The following is a 20,807-nucleotide window of genomic DNA, read 5'->3' on the forward strand; positions in this document are numbered from 1 at the left end:
CGATTTTTTCAGTCATGTAGGGACTATTTATATTTAAGCAATATCACACGATAGGCAGTGACGTTATTCTGAATAATCAGCACTGCTGTGATTCGGTCGTAAGCACGAGGCTGCAGTTCTGATATCCAGGACAACCTCTCGACCTCAAGTGTGATAACACTTTCATACAACAGTTACTCAAGCAGAAAACAGTGGTTAAAAATCAACAACAGATTATTTTTAAACTCCACCAACTCGACTAGTTCCGCAATTTGTCTGGAACTAGACTGTTGCCAAGCAACCCAAACATTCTCTGTTTGTGTCCATGGTTACCACAGACCAGCTACTTCGTAGTACTATGAACCTTAACTTGTACGTTTTAAGAAATTAGTTTTATCATGAAACCAGTGAAATCAGAATCTGCTGTGGGATGAGATTGAACCAAAATTAACAGCTGACCGTGTTTTTCTTTATTAATCAAAATATTCACAACTCCAGGCTGAGGCGGAGTGATCTTGTCCAATCAGATTGCTTGTTTTGAACTGTATTATAATTTACTTTTTCTTTTCTTTTTGGATTGGATGCAAGGCGGGTTTTTGTTTTTTAAAGTGGAAACTTAAATGAGGCTTTCCAAATGTGCAGCAGAGAAGCAGAAGTGAAGAGGTTAGAAATATGCTGCACAAACGCTAAACATATTTGGTTTTATATTTATATAATATAAGCTTTCTTGCACCGTCAGCACACAGTAGCTACATGTTAGTCACATCTTCTGCACAGATCATCTCTGGCTGTTTCAACATTATTATTTTTGCAATCAAATCTTCATTTGGCACACTTGATCTTTTACATACCAGTACAGTAACACCATAACAGTTTAAACGGAGCCCTGAGCTGGAATCACGCTGTATTAGATTATTATTCTAGATTACAGCAGCCCCTTTCATTCATCTCCTGCTGCTTCTGCGCTGCAGGTTATTTATGCACATCTAAAACCTCAATAACAATTTCCAGTCTTTGTAAGCAAGGAGCGCGATCTTTTTTCATCTTAGATTTGGCTTCGGGCTGCTTTGTAAGTCTATTTTTCTTTCAAATCAAGTCACAGCGTCTGAGCAAATACTTTTTACATATTGTTTTCACTTTACGCTCCTTTCACTGAGAACACTGTCTTCTTTCTAACTGGCTCAGGGGATTTTTGTCAGCTGTGAGCGAGTTAGCTTGAACTTTTTTTTTTAAAGCGTTACAGACGGTTGATTTCAAAACAAGCAGCTGTGTCGTGTGGAGGCTGAAGGAGAGGAGAAGGTTGAATGATTGAGCTATCATTTTCACAGTGAGAATTTGAATAAAGAGGAAGGAAGGAAGAGAGAAAGGGGGTTAGCAAAGGGACGCGTAACATTCAGAGGGATCAGGATGGATCAATCCAGAAGATGCAGATGTGGGGGGGTGAAGAACGTCGTCACATCAAAAGAGAGAGAGAAGACACGATGAGATTGTTTAGCCTTTATCCTCACAAACACTCGGCTCGCACCGCCACCAACACCCTCAGAGGGGTAACCCCTGCTGGATGCCCCAGGGCACGACTGACACAGATCAAAGAAGAGAAGGGGGGGATGATGGGGATAAAGAGATGTGGGGGGAGGTGGGAGTGAGTGAGCGAGCGAGCAGGGGTTCAGAGAGATGGAAGGGACGAGGGAAGACTGAGGGGTGGAGGGGAGTCGAATCGCTTTCTGGGAGATAAGGGGATGAGAGGGAGAGGTCGATGGATGGTGAGGGGTGAGAGGTGGGGAGAGAGGGATCAGTCGGATGAAAGAAGCAGGAAGAGGAGAGGTGGGGCGAGGGGGCTGCAGCTGAAGTGAGGGATAAGAGAGAGAGAGAGAGAGTGACAGTGAAAAGGAGGAGGGGGATTTAGTCGGTCAGGGCATTGATCTACAAGCCCCCGGGGTCGAACGCAGGGCGAAACAGCGCTTATACAGGCCACTGCATCGCTGACACATATTGTGTTTCCTCAGAGGCTTCTGCTGGGTCAGTGTACTTTTTCTTTCAAATCAATACAGATAGAAACTGTATGTCATTTGATTTAGACTCGTATCATATCTAAGCTGATACATGACAACCCTACAAATAGTACCACATTTAAACGTGACCGCATTAAAAGTAAACCTCTCATCATGATGCAGATATTTATCAGGACTCCCTTCAGTGGTTCATCTGTTAGTTATAATTAAGTAATTACTAAATATGACAATAACTGTGATGGCTTCAAACAAAATCAATTAGGTAAGCCATTGCTGAGCGGGTTTAACACGCTATCAAATAAAAAACAAAAGGCAGCCGCGGATCCAAAGTCAACTTATAAGCTACATTTATAAATAGAAAACTTTTCAACAAAAACTAAACTTCGCTATGTCACGTATATCCATAAATATCCCTTTGCAGTCAAAAAAACTGTTCCGCTTCCCCACTCTCACTCTCACCCCAGGTGTCCTTAATCAACTTAAATGACACTGCTGATACGCCGCGGCTCCGCCCCCAAAGAGGGAGAAATTAGGCACAAATACCCCCAAATCAATTAACAAAAACTAAACCCAAAATAAACCAGAATAAACAATAATATAAACAAATAATTCTAAATTCATTAATGTTTGGCTCTTTTCTATTTTTTAACTGTAAGTAATTCATATGGCCATTTGGCCACAACATACCGGCCCCTAATTGTTTACACTAAAGCAAAACAATTAACTGTCATACATTCACTGGGGCGCTGGTGGTGCAGGGGTTAGTGCGCGCGCCCCATGTATGGAGGCTGTAGTCCTCAAAGCGACCGGCCCAGGTTCGAATCCAGCCTGTGGCTCCTTTCCTGCGTGTCAGTCCCTACTCTCTCTGTCTCTCTCTCTCTCTCTCTGATTTCCAGTTCTATCCACTGTCCTCTCTCTCAATTAAAGGCTCAAAAAGCCTAAAAAATAAATCTTTAAAAAAGTTATTTGAATGACCTGAGTACGGTTACCTCTTGTCGCCTACATAACGTTACAATACAACACATGCATGACTTAACGGGATCATGAAGCACGCTTATATTACAAGACACGCAAACGAACAAATAAATAAATAAAATAAAAGGGATGCGCAGGTAAATCCGCGTCGGCAGATCAGTAAACAACACAGAGAACATGACAGCAACTTTACTGACTCTGTGGCTTATTTTGAGACATTTTAATCAGCCAGAACACTCGGGGGGGATTTCTCCATAAAGGAGGTCGGGAAAGATTGTCCTTCATGTCCACGTTGTGTACCCGTGCTTGTGCTCGTGCATTAGCAACTGTACTGTGCCGAAGCACTTGCTCTTCCAACCGTGCCAGGGGCGAGGAAGCACACAGAGTGCAGTTCATTTCACTAGAGTTAGTGCTCTGTTCTGAGGGTGAAACGTGCTTTGGTACGGTACGGATTGCCTAGTGTGAGTGCACCTTAATAGACTTTAAAAAAAAAAGGAGCATATCATCACTTTAAAGTTATGTTTTGGGTTCTTTTTAAGCAGCATTTAAAAGCACAACTATCTATTATAACCGTTAACTATACCATACAATACCATTTGAGTCTGTTCCTCCGACAGAGTGAGTCATGTCTTGCTCACCTGGGTGTGTCACTCTGCAGTCCCAACAACACAATGCAGAGAATGTCAAGTTTGGAGTCTTTCAATCCTAAATAGGACATGAGCAGCAGCCTTCACATATCTGCAGTATTACCTGCTGTGCCCTGTGAGCGTGTTGCCCTGAATAAAACGGTGTCCTCTTTCTCTCTCTCCTCCTTCAGTGGGAGCAGCGGGGGGAGCAGCAGCAGGGAGAACAGCGGCAGCAGCGGTATTGGCATTCCCATCGCCGTGCCTACACCCTCCATCCCAAACTCTGGACCAGGTGAGCTTTGTCAGCTATAGTTGCACATCATGCAGCCACAGTTACACCAGGCCTGTTTTCTTCTTTCTCATATAAAGAAAGGAAAAGGGATTGTATTCAAGTAGCTGCAGGCGTTTTTGTGAAGCTTTAAATAAAAAAACCTGCCTCAAAGTGCTGCTGACCTACCTAAGAACATCATTAGGGAGGCCTTCAGAGAGTTTTCGCTTCCTTTTTTATGTGCTCAAAACACCGGATTGGATTGAAGAAGCATAGAAATCTACCTTTCATGCTCCAAAAAACGTTATTGACACTCAAAAATCAGGTCTGTTTGGCCTTTGTGTAATCAGATCTGCCTCTTCAAACATTGTCAGGCTGTGTTAAAAACCTCAGCCTGAGTTTACATTTGAACATATATCAAATAGTAGCAGACGGCAGTACTAAATAACACCGCTGTACACACTATGACCAACAGTTAAATACCTTACATAACTGTCTGCTTGTATAAAATAACCACATTTCAGTTTGAATTATTTACTTTAAATGGTACAAATTAGAGATTCACACACATAAACAAGTTATTTTTTCTATTATATTACACATGTGTAAACCGGTCGAGGTATTACTTGACAAGGTGTAAATGTAACATGCTATTTGCACATAGTGAGACTAGGCTATGCAAAGCCTATGTTTACCAGACAGGGATTATGGCGGCCCATTGTGTTCTAAGCACAGCTGATTCTCTATCCAACTGTGTAAATAGGCCAAGCTGCGCAAAGACCTGCTGCATTACAGTGGCACTAAGGCCCACATAACACCATACACATGCTACACATAGCACTGCATCACACCCTACATAATCCTTACATGCTAGTGTTTGACTTCTGCAAATAATTCAAAGCTTGAAAGAGAAATAGTTCAGGTTTGTGTAGCAGCTTTTTTACCTCAGCGCAGGGATCAAGCCAGCAGCACAGAACTAACCACAGCTCTCCCTGCAAGCCGGTCGCCATGGAAACACTCGATTCATACCACAAAAGAAGTGTGTCCAAGTGTGTGCGTGAGTGGAGCGGCGTCTTGACAAAGTCGAAGCGCTCCTCCGGGCCTTGGAGGGGTTCTTGAGTGAAGTGATGTGATGTTATGTAACAGAGCAGCGGTGCAGCAGGCGGATTATTCTGCAATAAACGCTCACTAATGTCAATACACCTTTCAGTCCCGCCCATGTTTGCTCCTCCTGGAGCCCCTCCACCTCCTCCCCCACCCTCTCCTCCTCCTCCTCCTCCACCTCCTCCTTCCATGGCTGGGTTCGGGTCCCCAGCACCCCCGCCTCCACCTCCACCTCCGCCACTGCCGTCAACTTTAGGTGAGACACCTCAACTCCCGACGGCTGCACGTGTCAGCCTCTGCTGCCGGGACCGCCGATGATACGGATAATCAGCTGGGATCTTGCTCTTGAGGGAGATGCACGAAATAAGGGTGTGGTTGGGTGCTTTGTTTGTACACACTGTAAGCAAGAGGCTCTGATTCACTCAGTGCAATCATGTCTCAATGTAGAAGACAATCAGGCTACATAATTAGTTTCATATTGAATTGCTTAAACAGAAGTGATGAAAACTGATAGAAAGTACCCTCCTCAAACTTCAGTAATGGATGCAGCTGTTCTCTCTATTTAGGATATTTATTTCTGTAGGCTCATTAAATCAAATCTTATAAGGACAGAGTGAGGATCTGATGGTCTCTTGATTGTGACTGTTGCACGTCTACCCGTTCGTTCACCGTTCAGCACTCGAGAAAAGGACTGTTTTCTCATCTTGCTTGCAGTGTGGACAGACTGAATATGTGATTCTGTTTGGAGACTTACCAGGTGAAAATCAGAGTGATTCAATAACATGTTTCTAAATCCTCAGTGGTGGTGGTGGTGGTGGTGATGCCTCTTTATTTTCCACTGATCTGCTATAATTGGTTATAAAAGAAGTCTCACTCAGATCTCCTCTTGCTTGGTGGATGAAGTTAATTACCGCCTGCAGAATCTTCAAAATGACTTATTTAATATTCCCCTCCAGTGGCTGCATAACCAGATAAATATACAAAACCTGTAACTACAATTTAGAAGTCTGAATCTCTCCGGGGTTTGGACAGAATTTTCCATGAACAAATATTTATGCATGCAAACTTTGAGACTTCTTTTTGCACAGGTAAGTTTCAATCGAGTTCCTTTACTTTCATCAGGAAAGTAAAGGAACTCATCTTCTGATCTGTATTAGCGTAACCTGGCTACAGCAATTTTCTTTGTGGGAATGGAAACACAACGACTTCACATGATATTAAAAAAATATATTTTCACCACAGAAATGTTTTTAAGAAAGAATACAAGTTGACACCTGGTAACATGTAAGTGTTTTACAGCTAAGCTAACCACGTGCCACAGGTCAATGATAGCCTGCTGAAATGTAATTTACATATAAAATAAAATACATAAACGGTATAATATGCAACATTTAATGCTTAAAACATTTGATTAGCTAAAAGCCCAAATAACCTTTAGCATGTTTGTGAATTTATAGGCCTGGTGGTACTTTGAAAGAAACCAGTTTTTGCTTTTAGGTTTGAATATAAAAGTCATGACTAGTTTAACAAAGTATTGTCAGATATAGTAAGTTGAATTTACCATTATTAATCATATTACCATAAAATACTTGTCATACTCAGAATATTATTAACTTAATTGCCAAGTAGCCGTTAGCATCTTTGGGTTTTTTCACCCTCTTTGTAGAGTCATATGCCTTCCTCTGCTTTTGAAACAAACCTTTTTTTTTACTTGTTTGCATATAAATATAAGAGCCTTGCCTATATGAGCAAATTATTTTTTCGCTAGTTGAATATATTATTATGCAAAAGAGAAGCTAAGTAAAAGCTCCTGCTGCTGTTTTGACTTCCTGTGTCGTCGTTTATTTCTACTGATTGGAGCTTTGTATGTTCCCTAGCAGCAGGTTCATTTTTTTTAGCCACAGTCAGACTTTTTTTTTTTTTAATGAAATGGTGCAACCTGACTTAACAAATATACCAATACTTAGAAATTAGCCAGTAGTTATTAGGAAGTGAGAGAATTATAAAGGAGCCCAACCAGCTGTGGTTGCCAATTTAAAAAAAAAAAAAAAAAAAAAAAAAAAAAAAGCTCCTGCAAGCACATTTATTTATCATTTAATAGCATAATTGTAAAACACTGAGCCATCGTTTAATCCTCACACATGTAGACTCACAGCTCACATCAGTTACTGTAATATGATCCCCCGATAATGAAGCAACACGTTCAATTTTGCCTGATGAAACTTTAATGAGCAGGATGTATTGACTCTGAGCCGCTGATTGATACTGACTTTGATTCAGGCTGAAAATCTTCCAGATGCTTCTGGTGTGCGTGTGTGCGTGCGTGTGTGTGTGCGTGCGTGTGCGTGTGTGTGTGTGTGTACACAGTAGCTGCTACTATCTGATCGACTTGAACGCGATGATCACTTGAAACATGAACATCTCGTCGTCCAAACATCACGCACACACACTCTGAGCTATAATTACTTCTGCCCGTGAAAATACAGTTTGAGTTTGTTTGCTCCTGTGTTCCTCTGAAGCTGCACTTCCTCTGGTTCCACCCATTCCTATCTGAGAGCACGGCCTCTCCTCAGAGACGGTGCGTTATCTACAAATGGGAACAGGAAATTCTCTCCTTAACCCCTCTCTCCCTGTCTGTTTTTTTTTGTCTTTCATACCCACGTCTACACTTAGTGCTTTTGCAACCTTGAAAATCGAGCCGTTTGATGTTGTTGTTTTGATGCCGTCGTTCCGAGATATCTCCGTGAGATTGCCTCGAAAAAGACATTTTGTAATCCAATTTTTGAGAGACGTGTGAAGAAGAAGTTCTCACTGCCAGTTCTGTTGAAGGATCAGTCTGTTCTGTTGCTGCTGTCCTCTTTTTGCCCACTTAATCCCTTTCTTTAGTTTGCCTCCGCTGCATTTCCAAAGAGCCCTTAGGGGCGGGATTTATTCGGATGACCTCTTTGGACTTTTTGTGTGTTTCATTTTCCCCTCATGAAATTATCAATTAACAATCGGCATTGCTTCCCTAGCTACTTCCTCTGATTGGTTATTGATTGTCTGTTTCATACGGTGTGGTCCTTTTAATCCTAATTTAAAAGCTCTCATTATCTTTTACCATCCTGATGATTCATGTTTTGGGTGCTTCCCCCCTCCCCCCCCCCCTTCTCTTTCCCTTTCTATCTCCTTTGTCGAATCTCCCTTTCCCTCTTTGCTTCTTGCTCTCTTTCCTCCCTTCCTTCCCTTTCTTTTGGGTGCTTCTAGTGGTGGCCCCGGGGCCTGGTCTGGGCCCTATTCCAATGTCCCAGTTTGGAACCATCTCGCGGCAGATTTCACGGCACAACCCCTCCAACTCCTCTGTCTCTATGGTTTCGGCCACGGGCACCTACCGCCGGGCGCCGTCGGTCACTTCCCAGTTCTCCTTGCAGCAGCAGCAACAACTTCAGCAGCAACAGCTACAGCTACAGCAGCAGCAGCAGCAGCAGCAACAACAACAACAACAACAACAACAGCAGCCTCATATTAACGGAGGCACTCCAGGCTATGGTCAGAATTCAAGTAAGGCCTTTCTGTCTCCATTCAAAACCTCTTTTTAAGATCCTCAACACTCCACATTTTTCCAAATGATGCACCAGTCACAAACTAAAGCCAGCTAACCTTTTGCAGCCAAAAAGTGAGTCACTGCTTTCTGAAGGTCAGACGTGCACTCCGGTCAGAAGTATTGACTTACCCTTATGTCTGAAAGTGCAGGTCAAGGCTTTTTTTATCGAACCACGGGACGTCTTTAGTATTGATGCAGAATGTCTCATTCTTGTGTTCTACAGCAGCAACAATCGATGACCGCTAGCAGTTGTTAGTATCAGATTTTAGACTCGTGTAAAAGAGCGGTCAGACGTTAACCCCTAGTTTTGATTATTAAACAACTTAACTCGCTGAAGTAGGTTTAAAATGTGGTTAATATTTCCCCCTTTAAAAAAACAAAAAACAGACCATGATTGGTATCTGAATAAATGATGATATCTGATCTAATGTTCATGAATGAAAAGCTTTTTTTAAGGATAGACTTACCAGCTATTAATTGCCAACTTGTGGTGGTCTTTAAACTCTAGTGTGAGGATCCCCCCACCCCCCCCCCCCCCCCACCTCAGGATTGCAGTCACACTGTGTTGATTTAATTTACACCTGGCTCAGATCAGATCACAATGTGAGGCAGAACTCCTCCAGATGTGGATGATCACATTCCGATCACAATGTGTTTGACATTATCAGCAGACAGATGCATATTATTGTTAATGTGTGTTTCTGATTTCAGTTTATTAATTAGTAATCAGTCAAAACCTTAATCATCATTGACTCAGGAAAGACTGCACTTTTTTTTTTTTTTTTTTAAACGTAAAGGACTACATGACAGCAGATCTGCAGGGAGTTCTTAAGGCTTGCCAAGGTTTTGGAATTAAGTTCTGTAGACATGTAAGTCAAACAGCGCCCCCTCATGGCCACCAGCAGTCCTCACTTCTCTCAGAGCCCTGAGTGGGAACCGTCCGATCGTCACATATCAGACATAATCCGCCCGTTTATCCTCCCTTGATAGCTTGTGAAATCTCATCACACTCACACACACGTCACTCAACTTTTTCAGCCTCACAACATTTGTGTCTGATCTGCGCACAGCTGGGTGAATTCATCTGTTGGTTGTCGTTTTTTTTTTTTTTTTTTTCAATTTTGATCATTTTGCTTAAAAAAATATGAGTTGTACGTTTCTGTTAGCCAACAGATGAATTAACTTGACTCAGCATCTCAGCTCTCAATCTGTCACTCTCTCCTGTTCTCTTAGATTTTCTTCTCTTGCAGTTTGTGTTCTGTGTCACTGTGGGTGTTATCTTTGGATTTGAATGCACTCATCATAACTGTTTTCCCGTTCTCTCTCGGTGACTGATGGGCTTTGTCTTTTTTTTTTTCTTTCTTCCTTTTGTGTTTCTCTTCCTCCTCTCTTTCCTTTCTTGTCTTTTTCCTTTTACCGGGCTTTCAGTGTCTATCGCTCCTCCTCCTCCCCCCATGCCCCAGCTGACTCCACAGATACCTCTGACTGGCTTTGTGGCCAGGATGCAGGAGAGCAGTAAGTGAAGAGGCTAAGACGTACTCTCCCCCTTCTGTGTGTGCCAACCACTCCACCATTTCAAGAACACCCAGCATGCACCCTCCTCTCCTTCCTGTCTGTAGAACACAAATAACATTAACCTCTTGTAGCACTAAACCATCCAACTGTGTATCTGAGTCGTCCTGGTTTATCTAACTTATGTGTACCTTTACTCAGAGACAGTTCATATTAGACATCGGGGTATAGACAGAGTGAAGTTACTCACCACCTTTCAAAGTTAATTTCTACTTTTAGAAAAACTCATTGATTCCAGCTTAAACCTAAATATTCTGTGGTTTCAAAATTATTTGTTAAATGTGACAAATTGTGAAAATCACTTTAAAAACATGCGCCCATATTGATGCATGATAAAAGTTTTATTATTTTCTTAAAAAAGGAAAAAAACATCTTGAATGAGAATGATTTTAGGCTTCTTTTTTTTTTTTTAGATTTATGTTTGGGATTTTTTCCTTTATTGGAAGGACAGTGGATAGAGTCAGAAAATGGGAAGTGTGTGTGGGGGGGGGGGGGTCTCAGAACGTCCTCCTCAGCTTCAGGACTCACTGAGCCACATTTTCTGCCATTTTTTAGAAACAAACAACTTGTTAATTATGAGACTAAAACAATCAGACCAAAAGTTACAGGGCGTATGCAGAGCTGCTGTAATTACTAATGTATCCTAAAATAGGAGTTATAAAAAACTTCCTTAAACTGACTGAACGTGTTACGGCCACCATCAACACATACTGGAATAAACATCTGAACCGCTGTGCTCTTAAAACGGAAGTTGTTATCTGCAGGTGAAAGTTGTTATCTGCAGACTTGAGCTGGATTATTACATGTAGGAGAAAAAAAGGGCCAAAGTTCACTGCATAGAGCTGAAGAAGGTGGGACTCTTTGCTGCCCCCTGTTGTTCTAAATCCTGCAGGTCAGTGAAATACCACTTTAAAAAAAAGGTTTAGGTACAGAATTTACTTTATTTCTTGACTGAAATCAACACTAGATGTCTGTATGAACTTATAGACTTCAAGGCAGTTATAGAGTTTAAGATGATTAAAATAAAACATGCAATCTACGTTCCTTTTTATAGATGTTTCCCCACATTGATGCTGTTGTGCAGATCTACTTAAACAGTGTGACTGAGCATGCAAAGAGATCTCTTTAATATTAATAAATCCCGTTTTTCTGTCTGTGCATGTCTGAGCAGTTTCAGAGCCACAACGAGGAGCACAAACTCTTAAGAAGCTTAAACCTGAAGAATATCATCCTATTAAGAGATGCATGAGTTCTAACAGTGATGCATCCTGATCTGTGACTTCAACGTTAACGTACAGCATGTTACACACACACACACACACACTCCTCTGCATGATCTGTCGTAACTCTGCATGATTGAGCCGCCGTCCTCTCCAGCACCGGGCTCATGTCGATCTTTTTGAACTCCAACAGAGAGAAACGTTTTCTTTGGTAATAATTTGACTTCCTCTTTCGCTTAACAGTTGCAGATACTCCTACTCCTCCCCCCCCCCCTCCTCCAGACGACCTGCCGATGTTCGACGACTCTCCTCCCCCTCCGCCGCCTCCTCCGGTTGATTACGAGGAGGAGGACGCCGCCGTGGTGCAGTACAACGACCCCTACGCTGACGGAGACCCACAGTGGGCGCCCAAGAACTATGTGGAGAAAGGTGTGATGTGTGGTTTTGTCACAAAGGATCGTTGGGTTTCTTGCAGAGATCAGTCTCAGGACAAGATGTTGGACGACTGGCTCTCCTCTCTGAATCTACAGCTTTTCATTATTATCTTTTTTTATTTAATGAATCAATCATTTATGAAGATGTCAGCAATACACTGAACAGCTAAATCTCATCTGTAGTCCTGAGGCAGGTCTTGCATAAACTCCTTCCTCCTTACAGGAAGGTCTGACTTCAGTTGCTCTTGTCGTTGTCTCAGACAAACACAGTTATATTTATTTCAATTTCATTTCTGTTGTTTGAAAAGAAGAATCTTCCTGCTGTTTTTTTTATTGATCGACATTTAATGCAAACACACTCGTATCAAGAAAGAGATATTCTTAGTCTTATTTTTCCTAATCAAAACAGTTTCCCCACAGAGGGAATTCAGTTAAATTTAGTCAGTAAACATATCCACAGTGACTCTGTTAAACCATTAAAAGGTTCAACTGGCTGCTTTGATATTTGACTTGATATCTAACTTTTCTTCACCCTGATAAATTCAAGCATTAAAACATGTCGTGGCAATTTCTTCTTGTGTGTCATATAAAAATTGTCACTTGTGTCACAGGAGCCGACCTGTTCGTTCCTGATGCGTGTCCACTTAAATATACTCACAGATCCGTTGTTTCACTCGATTTCTTCTTTTATTCGTAATTCCACTTGTTTCCAGAACAGATCCAAAATGAATACATCAAAACTCATAACGAAAGGTCACAATCAAAAAACATTTGCTGCGTGGCTCCTATAACCTCCACCACAGTCCACAAACAAAAAACGATCTACTTTTTCTCTCACCACCTGTGCGTTAATTAACTCGGCTCCACCCATAACACAAAATATGTCCAAATAAATCCATTATTCACCATAAAGGTTTCCATGTCAAATCAAGTACTTCTCATAAATTAAGACTTATTTAAATATACTGTAACACAAACTTAAACCATAATAATAATTAAAATGGCCTCTACAAAACATTTCTGCCACGTCTGTCATGTATCAGGTTTTTTATTTTCCTCTCCCCTCATGTTGCAGTGGTGGCCATCTACGACTACTCCAAAGACAAGGACGACGAGTTGAGCTTCATGGAGGGGTCCATCATCTACGTCATCAAGAAGAACGACGACGGCTGGTATGAAGGCGTCAGCGGCGGCGTCACCGGCCTGTTCCCGGGCAACTACGTGGAGTCCATCATGCACTACGCCGACTGAAGAGACCCGACAGTAACAGTACGGTCTATTTATTCAGTCATATCATAAATCCAATGACGGACTGACCGCCGCCGCCGCCGCCGCAGCAGCAATCTCCACTCACCTGAGACGCATAGACATAACTGTATGACCCTACTTTTTGATATGACAGAATGTTCTTCCCCTTAACTGATTGCAAATAAAATGAAAAGTAATATCTATTTAGTTTATTTTGGTGTTATATGGGCGGGTGGGGGACATCTATGGAATATGTAAAAAAACAAGTTTCTAAGGAATCAGACTGCACATGCTCACAACGGTTGAACTCAAAGACGATGGTCGAACAGCTGAAGGACTCCATCTCTCCTGGACAAAGATATATGTGAACAAGAGTATAATGTCTGATGGAACAAAGAAGTGTTTGTACGGTCACTTGTAAATAACATGAGCTGCAGAAACTCGGGTTTATGTAATGTGAAATTCAGTGAATGTTGATTATATGATAGTTTTTATTAGTGGTGCCCTCCTTTGACTCCATCGTGTGTGGAAGAGAAAACGCACATGGCCTGTCGATAATCCACTAAATTAAAAACCTGTGTGATGTATTTCAGAGACAAACAAAAAATACTCCTGATGATCCGTCGTTGGCGTCAAAGCATGCAAATTCTTTGAGGGATGAAAATGTAATCTTGAGTTTTATCGCCATTATGCTTCCATTTAGTTGTAAATGTTTCCAACGTTTATTTTGTCACCTTTTATTACGCTCTTTAAATCTCTGAACTTCCAGAGTGAATTTCAGGCTTCCCAACAATCTCAGAACTCCAAATGCTTTTAATTAAACATCATGAAAATGAAACTGAGTTCACGTTTTCACACATTCTGATCTGTTCGATATGGAAGCTCTCAGCCGACATGCGTCCGTACGTTTTTATTTACTCTAATTTCCTGTGGTAACGAGTTCATTCCAATTGTTTTCTCGAGATCTTGACTCGTTTTTTCTCGCGTTTTTCGGGGCATCAAACCAACAAACTGTTATGACAGATTAAATCTCCTGTGGGGAACTTTTGGTTTGCGTCCATTTTGGCGCCCCCCTGTGGACAAAGAGGTACATCTACTCTCTTTGCTGATCTTGTTCTTGCATTAAGTCTTCTTAAGGAACATCTCATCCTGATTTCCTTTAACAGTCAAACTTATCACTGTTCATCTTTGCTGTGTAGAACATAAACAAAGACTTTTTCTATTTACCAACACCTACAAACATATTACAAAAAAAACCTAATTTCAGTCTTTTTCAAAACCTTTAATTCATCTCATTATCTCATGACAACAGGAATATTTATGGCAATCTAGAAAACCAGTCAGGGCGCTGTTGGCCTAGCAATTAGGTAGCGCCCCATGTACAGAAGCTATTATCTTCCAAGGGGGGGGCGTGGCCTGGTTTCAAGTCTGACCTGCGCCTTCTTTGCCAAGTCATTCCCCCACTCTCCTTCCAGATTACCTGTTCTTCATCTTGTCCTCTCTAAATTAAGGCAAAACCCAAAAACAATTCTGAAAAAAAAACAACCAACACGCTGGTCATAGATGGGCCAGATCACAACATGCCATGCTGCCGTCGCCCACACTAAGAGGCACGTTTTTCAAAGCTTGTTTTGTGCTTTTGTAACCTTAAAGAACGCAAGATGTAAATAAGTCGAGATCTCAACAAACATGTGGAAATCACCAGTGATAAATGTGTGGCTGCATGTCCGCTTAAGGCTTCCATAGAGAGAACACGTTCCCTGTTTAGCTTCTAATATCACATCACCGTTATTAGCTTTATTCTAATCCACTTAACACCTGTAGGATCTGCTGTTAAACATGAAGACAACGGGCTCTGACAGTGGTTATACATCAGACTGGAGTGGTATATCTGACACTGCCATGACGTGAAACCTCAGATGTGATGTAGACCAAGAAACAACTCGAATACCTCCTCGGCCTTCAGTGAGCAACATCCACCTGCTCTGGAACGTGAAATCCTCTGGGCTGCACAGGTGTACATATTTTAATCGAGTAAAATCAGCCGGTCGATATATAAAAGGTCTCACTCAGGTCTGGGAATCATCTTTAACATCCTATTTTTTTTAAAAAAAATTTTCAGTTGGCCCGACATCTAACATGACCAAATTTTTTACTTCCTTTTCAGAATTCTGCAGCTAATGCCTTGATTATTTTCATTTCATTTAAAAAAAAAAAAAAAAAAAAAGTGTTCCAGCTCTATTTCATGAGTAGAAATATTTGAATCAATCCCCGTCTGCCCTTCATTTGTACATATAATATGTTGAATGAAAGATTCATGTACAGTCTTTTTATAATAAACAATTCTACACAACGGACGTGTGTGTGTGTGTGTGTGTGGTCAGTCAGGAGGAATCAGGAAGGAGCACAGGCTTGGTTTAAAAAAAACAAAACATAATAGTATATTTATTGATCACACAGTCGTTGCAGATGTTAAGGCCTCGGTTGTTACAGGGCACTTTGCATTACTGAAGCAACCTCACAAGTCATACAGACGTGTCTGTTTGGCCTCAGGTGTGGACGGATCTCAGAAGACAAAAAAAATCCATCCAAACAAACACACCGATGACATTATTCCACTTTCTTTGTGTCTGTTATCTGATTCTTTTTTTTAATCTTTTTTTTTTTTTGCAACGCCGCCACAGCTCAGCACCAACCTGTGACAAACTTTTCAGTCACATTAAACAAGTTCAGTCTTTGGAGGCGTTTTGCAGGTACAGTACTGTATGCAGTGATGATGAACGGTGCAGTTCTCTGCTTTAATTATTAGTTTAATATACTTCATATATTTCATTTTCCAAATGATTTTTGATGGCAGTCAGATGTTCTAGTCTCTCTAATGGATTTGAATTTTAAATAAAAAGTGTTTTTATAGATTTCATCATTGTTGAAACTCATGTTTTGGTGTGTTTAATCGATCAGATATCCACTCAGAGAGACCCCCCCCCCCCCCCCCCCGCCTGCCGTTTCCATCCCTTGATAGTGATTGATCAGATTGCTTGGCACTAAAAAGCAGCCACAGAGATCCTTCCCAAACAAACAGTTTTTGTCCGACCCCCTGGCCTGCGTTGACACAGAGGAGGAAGGGGGTGCAGGGTGAGTTATTTTTGTCCCACAGGTAGGTAGGTGGGTAGCTGCCTGAAGTGGAGTTCAGTGGAGGTTCACTTGTCTCTGGTCAGAACCATCTCAGTGAGCCTGATGAGGGCGTCTCTCTCTGCAGACGGCCGCAGCATGCTGATCTGCCTGATGGCTTCCTGACAGTAACGCTGCGCCAGGAAGTTAGTCTGCTGCACTCCGTCGCTCTAGAACAAAACGAAAGGAACGTTAAGTTATGCATACTGGTATAGCTCCACTTGTCTCTCATGAAAACATTTATTTTGGGTGAATCTCATTTGCTTGTGTGACTCTTGGTCTTACCTGGAGGACGTACTGCCAGGCTCGATCCACATCTCCTTTAGAGCTGAAACGTCTCATGATCATCGCATGAAGCTCAGGGAACTGAAAACGACAGAAACAAAACTGACCTAAAGAACGGCAGCATCAAGTAAATACACAGTGTTTTACGTGTTCTCGTTTACATATGAGCATCAGAAGAGCTTCTGCCAGCCTCACCTGTTGACAAGCGAACAGGACCGGCCCCGTGGCCAGGCCCAGTTTGAGATCCGCAGCCGAGGGTTTCCCCAGTTGACTGGCCCCAGATGTGAAGTCTAACACATCATCCACCAGCTGCAGGACAGAAAAATTAACCCCATAGTAACAGTTTTATTATCGACTTTTAAATACCTTTAAAAAAATCTGAGGACCATTTTTGTCCTTAAATATCCTCTCTTCTAAACGGATATCCCAATAAGTCTTTTTTTTTATCATTTAAAGGAGCTTTTGTAAATGGACTTCAGCTTGTTTAAGTAAACTAATCCCATTCATACACATTCACAAGCTACCTTTGAAGCAGCAGGATTTGGGGGTTAATTGTCTTGCTAAAGGACACATCGGACATGTGGCTGCAGGAGCTGGGGATCGAACCCTCAAACTTCTCGTTTAGACTTTACCAACTGAGCCACAGCTGCTTTGATTCTCACATTTGATAAACTCTGTAGGGAGTTTAAAGGATTCTAAAAAAAAAAAAGGTTTTAATAGGAGATGTTCGCACATCAAGCTGTCTCATGAAGTCGGTGCGTAGGATGTAAAAATATAGTCTTGAAAAGAGAAAATCCTGACAGCACACCTGACAAAAGGTCCAGAGAGACTGAAACGTTGAGCCTTTTTCTGATGTATGTTGATGCTGCGCAAGAGTACTGTGCTGTATTTTCTCTTTAATTATTATTATTTTTTTAAGTCTATAATTACCTGAAACGCGATGCCGACGTTCTTCCCGTACTGGAAGGCTATTTCATGAACTTCGGGATCAGAATTTACCAGAATGCAAACCTTCAGTGAAAGAGAGGGAAACAGTCAACAAAAAAAACAGTGGGCGTCAAAGCTGAGGCTTTCCCTCCAACTCTGAGATATTAGTGTGGAGACAGAACGTACATACTGCTTTACAACTGTTGGCAATGAGGCTGGCCGTCTTCTTGAAGGTTTTCTCGAGGTAGTGTTTGAATCGCTCGTTCTCGTTCTCTTTGGAGCCCAGCTGCATGAACTCACCTGGAAGCACAGGCGAAAAGATTTAAGATATGAAGACACCTGAAAACTGATCCTAGTAAGTTAAAGGTGATTCTTAGACTCTAAGATGAAGTGAGTAGAGCTCACAAGTGACTCAATGAGTTACAATGTTTACAAGGTTTTTACTGCAGCTTCTGGTCTTTTACATCTTTAGGAACAACTTCAATAAAGATTTATCACTGAGATGACAAACTGACATAAACAAAGATATTCCCGTACCTCGCACCAGGTCCTCGATCACCTGGGACAACACCTTTACCACCGTGATGTTACCGATACGAGCCAAGGCCATGGAGGCCGCTGAGAGGATGAAATCTCCAACTAAGATCGCCTGGAGGAGGAACAAAGAAAGACATTAACTTCCTTACTTAAAAAGATGTATGTAGGAGGAAAAGGTCAACTCTTAGTCCCCTCACCTTCCTTTCTCCCCACATCTCATTGATGGTTCTCTTCCCTCGCCGTTTGTCTGACCCGTCTATGACGTCGTCGTGCACCAGGCTGGCAGTGTGGATCATTTCTGAGATCATAGCTATGGCCCTCTGACCCGGGAGCAGGTCTCTGCAGGGGACAAAGACAATAAAAGATGAAGGAAGTGAGATGAAATGAAACACCTTGGATGATGCTTCATAAAATAATTTAAGAAGTTATCACAAGGTGTGTTAGTCTTACAACTGTATCAGAGGTCACCCAGTGGGAGCAGCAGCAGCAAATAAAGACAGACTTGTAACTTGACTCGGTCTTACCCGGCTCGGTTGCTGTGGATGTTGAGCGCCCGAGCCATCAGAACGACTATCATCGGTCGGATTGCTTTGCCTTTGCCATCGAAGTAGTAGTCACATAGATACTTCAGCTCGTCTTTGGAAACAAACAGCTCCTTCAAGGCAGAGGGATAAAATGTGCATCTTTGATTTCAGTCATAATCAGCTACTGTAGGAGATAAAGATCTGCTAAACATCACATGACAGGATGATGTCTCCTGTTCACTTCAACAGTACAGGACAATAAGATAGACTTTATATACCGTCTTTATTTTTAACAGAGAGGAACCATTATGTCACATTTAGTAAGTGAATTCTCTGTACCTTTCTGATGTCATCGTATAAACTTTTTAAATCTTTCTGCGCTAGTGTGAACGGGTCTTTCAGCTTTGCATCGCTGTGGATTTTTCTGCAGGAGCAGGTCTGTAGTTTGGGATCCAGCAGCCGGGGCTTGTGTCTGTACAGAACGGAAAAATCATAAAAGTCATGTCCAAAAAATTTAAGAATATTTACTATTACTAACTATTTACTAACCCTAACCCTATAAGATCGTCTATTAGTTATTACCAGATCAAAATGTACTCTTTTAGGAGTTCATAGAAAGAAACATACTACTCCATGTAATAATAAAAATCATGCATTAAAGGATATTTAATCAGAATTGTTTCTGTATCCAGAGCCTGCAAGTAACTAACTGTTGGTTAAAAACAGCAATGATTATAACACAAAATCCTTCAGTAGAACGTCTTACAACATCCAAAAAGGAACTGAAACAATTTGCCGAATGACTTCTACTCATCTGGGAAAAGTGAGTGCCAATTATTTTTAGAAATTGTTATTTGTGTCAGGCATTTTTCAGGCTAAAACCTTGAAAAAAAAAACGATGATTCTTCCTTATAAGAAAGAAAGAATTGCTTCTTTTTTCATTGTCTTCTGCCGTAGCTAATCAGACGTTTTTAGGTTTTCTTGATTGGATAAATATATTTTCAAAAATTTGGGATACTTCATTTGAAGCAATTTATTTTTAAAATAATTGCACGATCGTATTCAACAATTACAACAATCTTTTTTTTGCAGCCCTTACGGAAAAAGCCTCAGGTTCAGACAACTCACCTGGTGATAGACGAGGAGTAGTTTAATGTTTTCTGGTTTGTTTCTGTCGGGAGCGCTGATGCCTGCCCCTGAAGAATTAACAGACATGATAGAAACATTACTTTAGAATCTCAAACACCTTAAGAAAAATGACCAATGGAAGCCAAGATCAAAAGTTATTTATAGAAAAAACAATTCAGCAAATACCTGAAAAAATACAAAAACAGAAAACTAATAATACAAAAAAAAAAACTAAATTATTTAAAGGGTAGCTACAGTTTTATGCTAGTATGAAATTTGTAGTTTTTTACTTGTTTTAGCACTTGCGGAAGTAATTAACATGTGTGTCATGAATGAATGGATGTGGTATCTGTACATTAATCTAAATTTGTGTGACATTGGTTAGACTTAAGTGGACAGCTGACTGAGTAAAGGACAGAGCTTAGTGTAAATGTCATGTCAGGAGGAACAGGTCTTGACCTTTATGAAGCTGAAGCTGTGATCCAGCCAACACCTCCTGCAACAAGTCACCATTCATTTCACAAATCCTTACAAAACAAGAAAGACTATTGCAAAATAAAAAACGGCAGATGTTGCCAGTAAATGTGAAAGACAGTGATGTAATGCAGCCCTTTAGCAGAGAAACACACCCTGCAGAGGGTCTGACAGCTCTCGGTACTGTTTGACCTTCCTGGGTTGACAGGACTCTCTGCCGGGTATCCTCTCTACTCACAGCCGGGAAACTCACCTCGTCCCTCGGCCCAGAGCAGCGTGAAGTCCGCCCCACAGCGGACGATGACAGGGCCGCAGACCTGCTGTTTAACTGCCACAATGTTTCAAATAAACTGGCGCTCGTACAGTTTGTACTCCACCTCCGGCACTGCCTCCACCACGGACCCGCCATGTTCCCACACAGCGTGCACCGGGACGGGTTATATATCAGAACGGAACCGGAAAACAGTAACAAGGTGACGTCATCATAACAAGGAATTTAAATCACGTTCACGTACTCCTAGGATGCTCGGATTTTCAAAAGGTAAAAATGTCGTTCTCTGACTTTGGTGTGCTTCCAGTCTTTATGTCTGCACAGCATGGACAGTACAAAGATATTTTGTTGTGTTATGTTGCTATTAAAGGTCAAATGCACAAAAATGCAGCGTCTAGCGGTCAAAGCATGAACTTTTATTACAAAGAACAAAGTAACCTAAAATAACACACAATACTTTAATGGTCCC

At 41.5% G+C, this 20,807-nt stretch overlaps 2 protein-coding genes across 11 annotated transcripts in view; one reads left to right on the forward strand and one right to left on the reverse strand.

Moving 5' to 3' along the window:
- Nucleotides 1-13,224, forward strand: part of abi1a (abl-interactor 1a) — a 50,196-nt gene extending 36,972 nt beyond the window's left edge. For 2 of the 10 annotated variants that reach the window (XM_061063981.1, XM_061063982.1), the window contains 6 exons: nt 3,784-3,884; nt 5,071-5,220; nt 8,211-8,504; nt 9,976-10,062; nt 11,583-11,768; nt 12,849-13,224. In XM_061063981.1, coding sequence (XP_060919964.1) covers nt 3,784-3,884; nt 5,071-5,220; nt 8,211-8,504; nt 9,976-10,062; nt 11,583-11,768; nt 12,849-13,024 — 994 coding nt within the window. In that variant the 3' untranslated portion in view covers nt 13,025-13,224. The remainder of the gene's footprint in view (nt 1-3,783; nt 3,885-5,070; nt 5,221-8,210; nt 8,505-9,975; nt 10,063-11,582; nt 11,769-12,848) is intronic. The other 8 variants (XM_061063984.1, XM_061063985.1, XM_061063989.1 and 5 more) reach the window with 5 other exon arrangements.
- Nucleotides 13,225-15,443: 2,219 nt separating this feature from the next.
- pdss1 (prenyl (decaprenyl) diphosphate synthase, subunit 1) lies at nt 15,444-20,511 on the reverse strand. The gene is made up of 11 exons (XM_061063992.1): nt 20,321-20,511; nt 19,594-19,661; nt 18,805-18,937; nt 18,466-18,596; nt 18,139-18,280; nt 17,942-18,053; nt 17,595-17,704; nt 17,408-17,488; nt 16,673-16,786; nt 16,478-16,558; nt 15,444-16,362 (listed from the first exon to the last, which is right to left on the reverse strand). Exons 1-11 carry the CDS (start codon nt 20,474-20,476, stop codon nt 16,222-16,224), a joined length of 1,269 nt encoding a protein of 422 aa, XP_060919975.1. The 5' UTR covers nt 20,477-20,511; the 3' UTR covers nt 15,444-16,221.
- Between the last annotated feature and the right edge of the window lie 296 nt (nt 20,512-20,807).

Source organism: Labrus mixtus, chromosome 19 (assembly GCF_963584025.1).
Source record: "Labrus mixtus chromosome 19, fLabMix1.1, whole genome shotgun sequence".
Taxonomy (NCBI): Eukaryota; Metazoa; Chordata; class Actinopteri; order Labriformes; family Labridae; genus Labrus; species Labrus mixtus.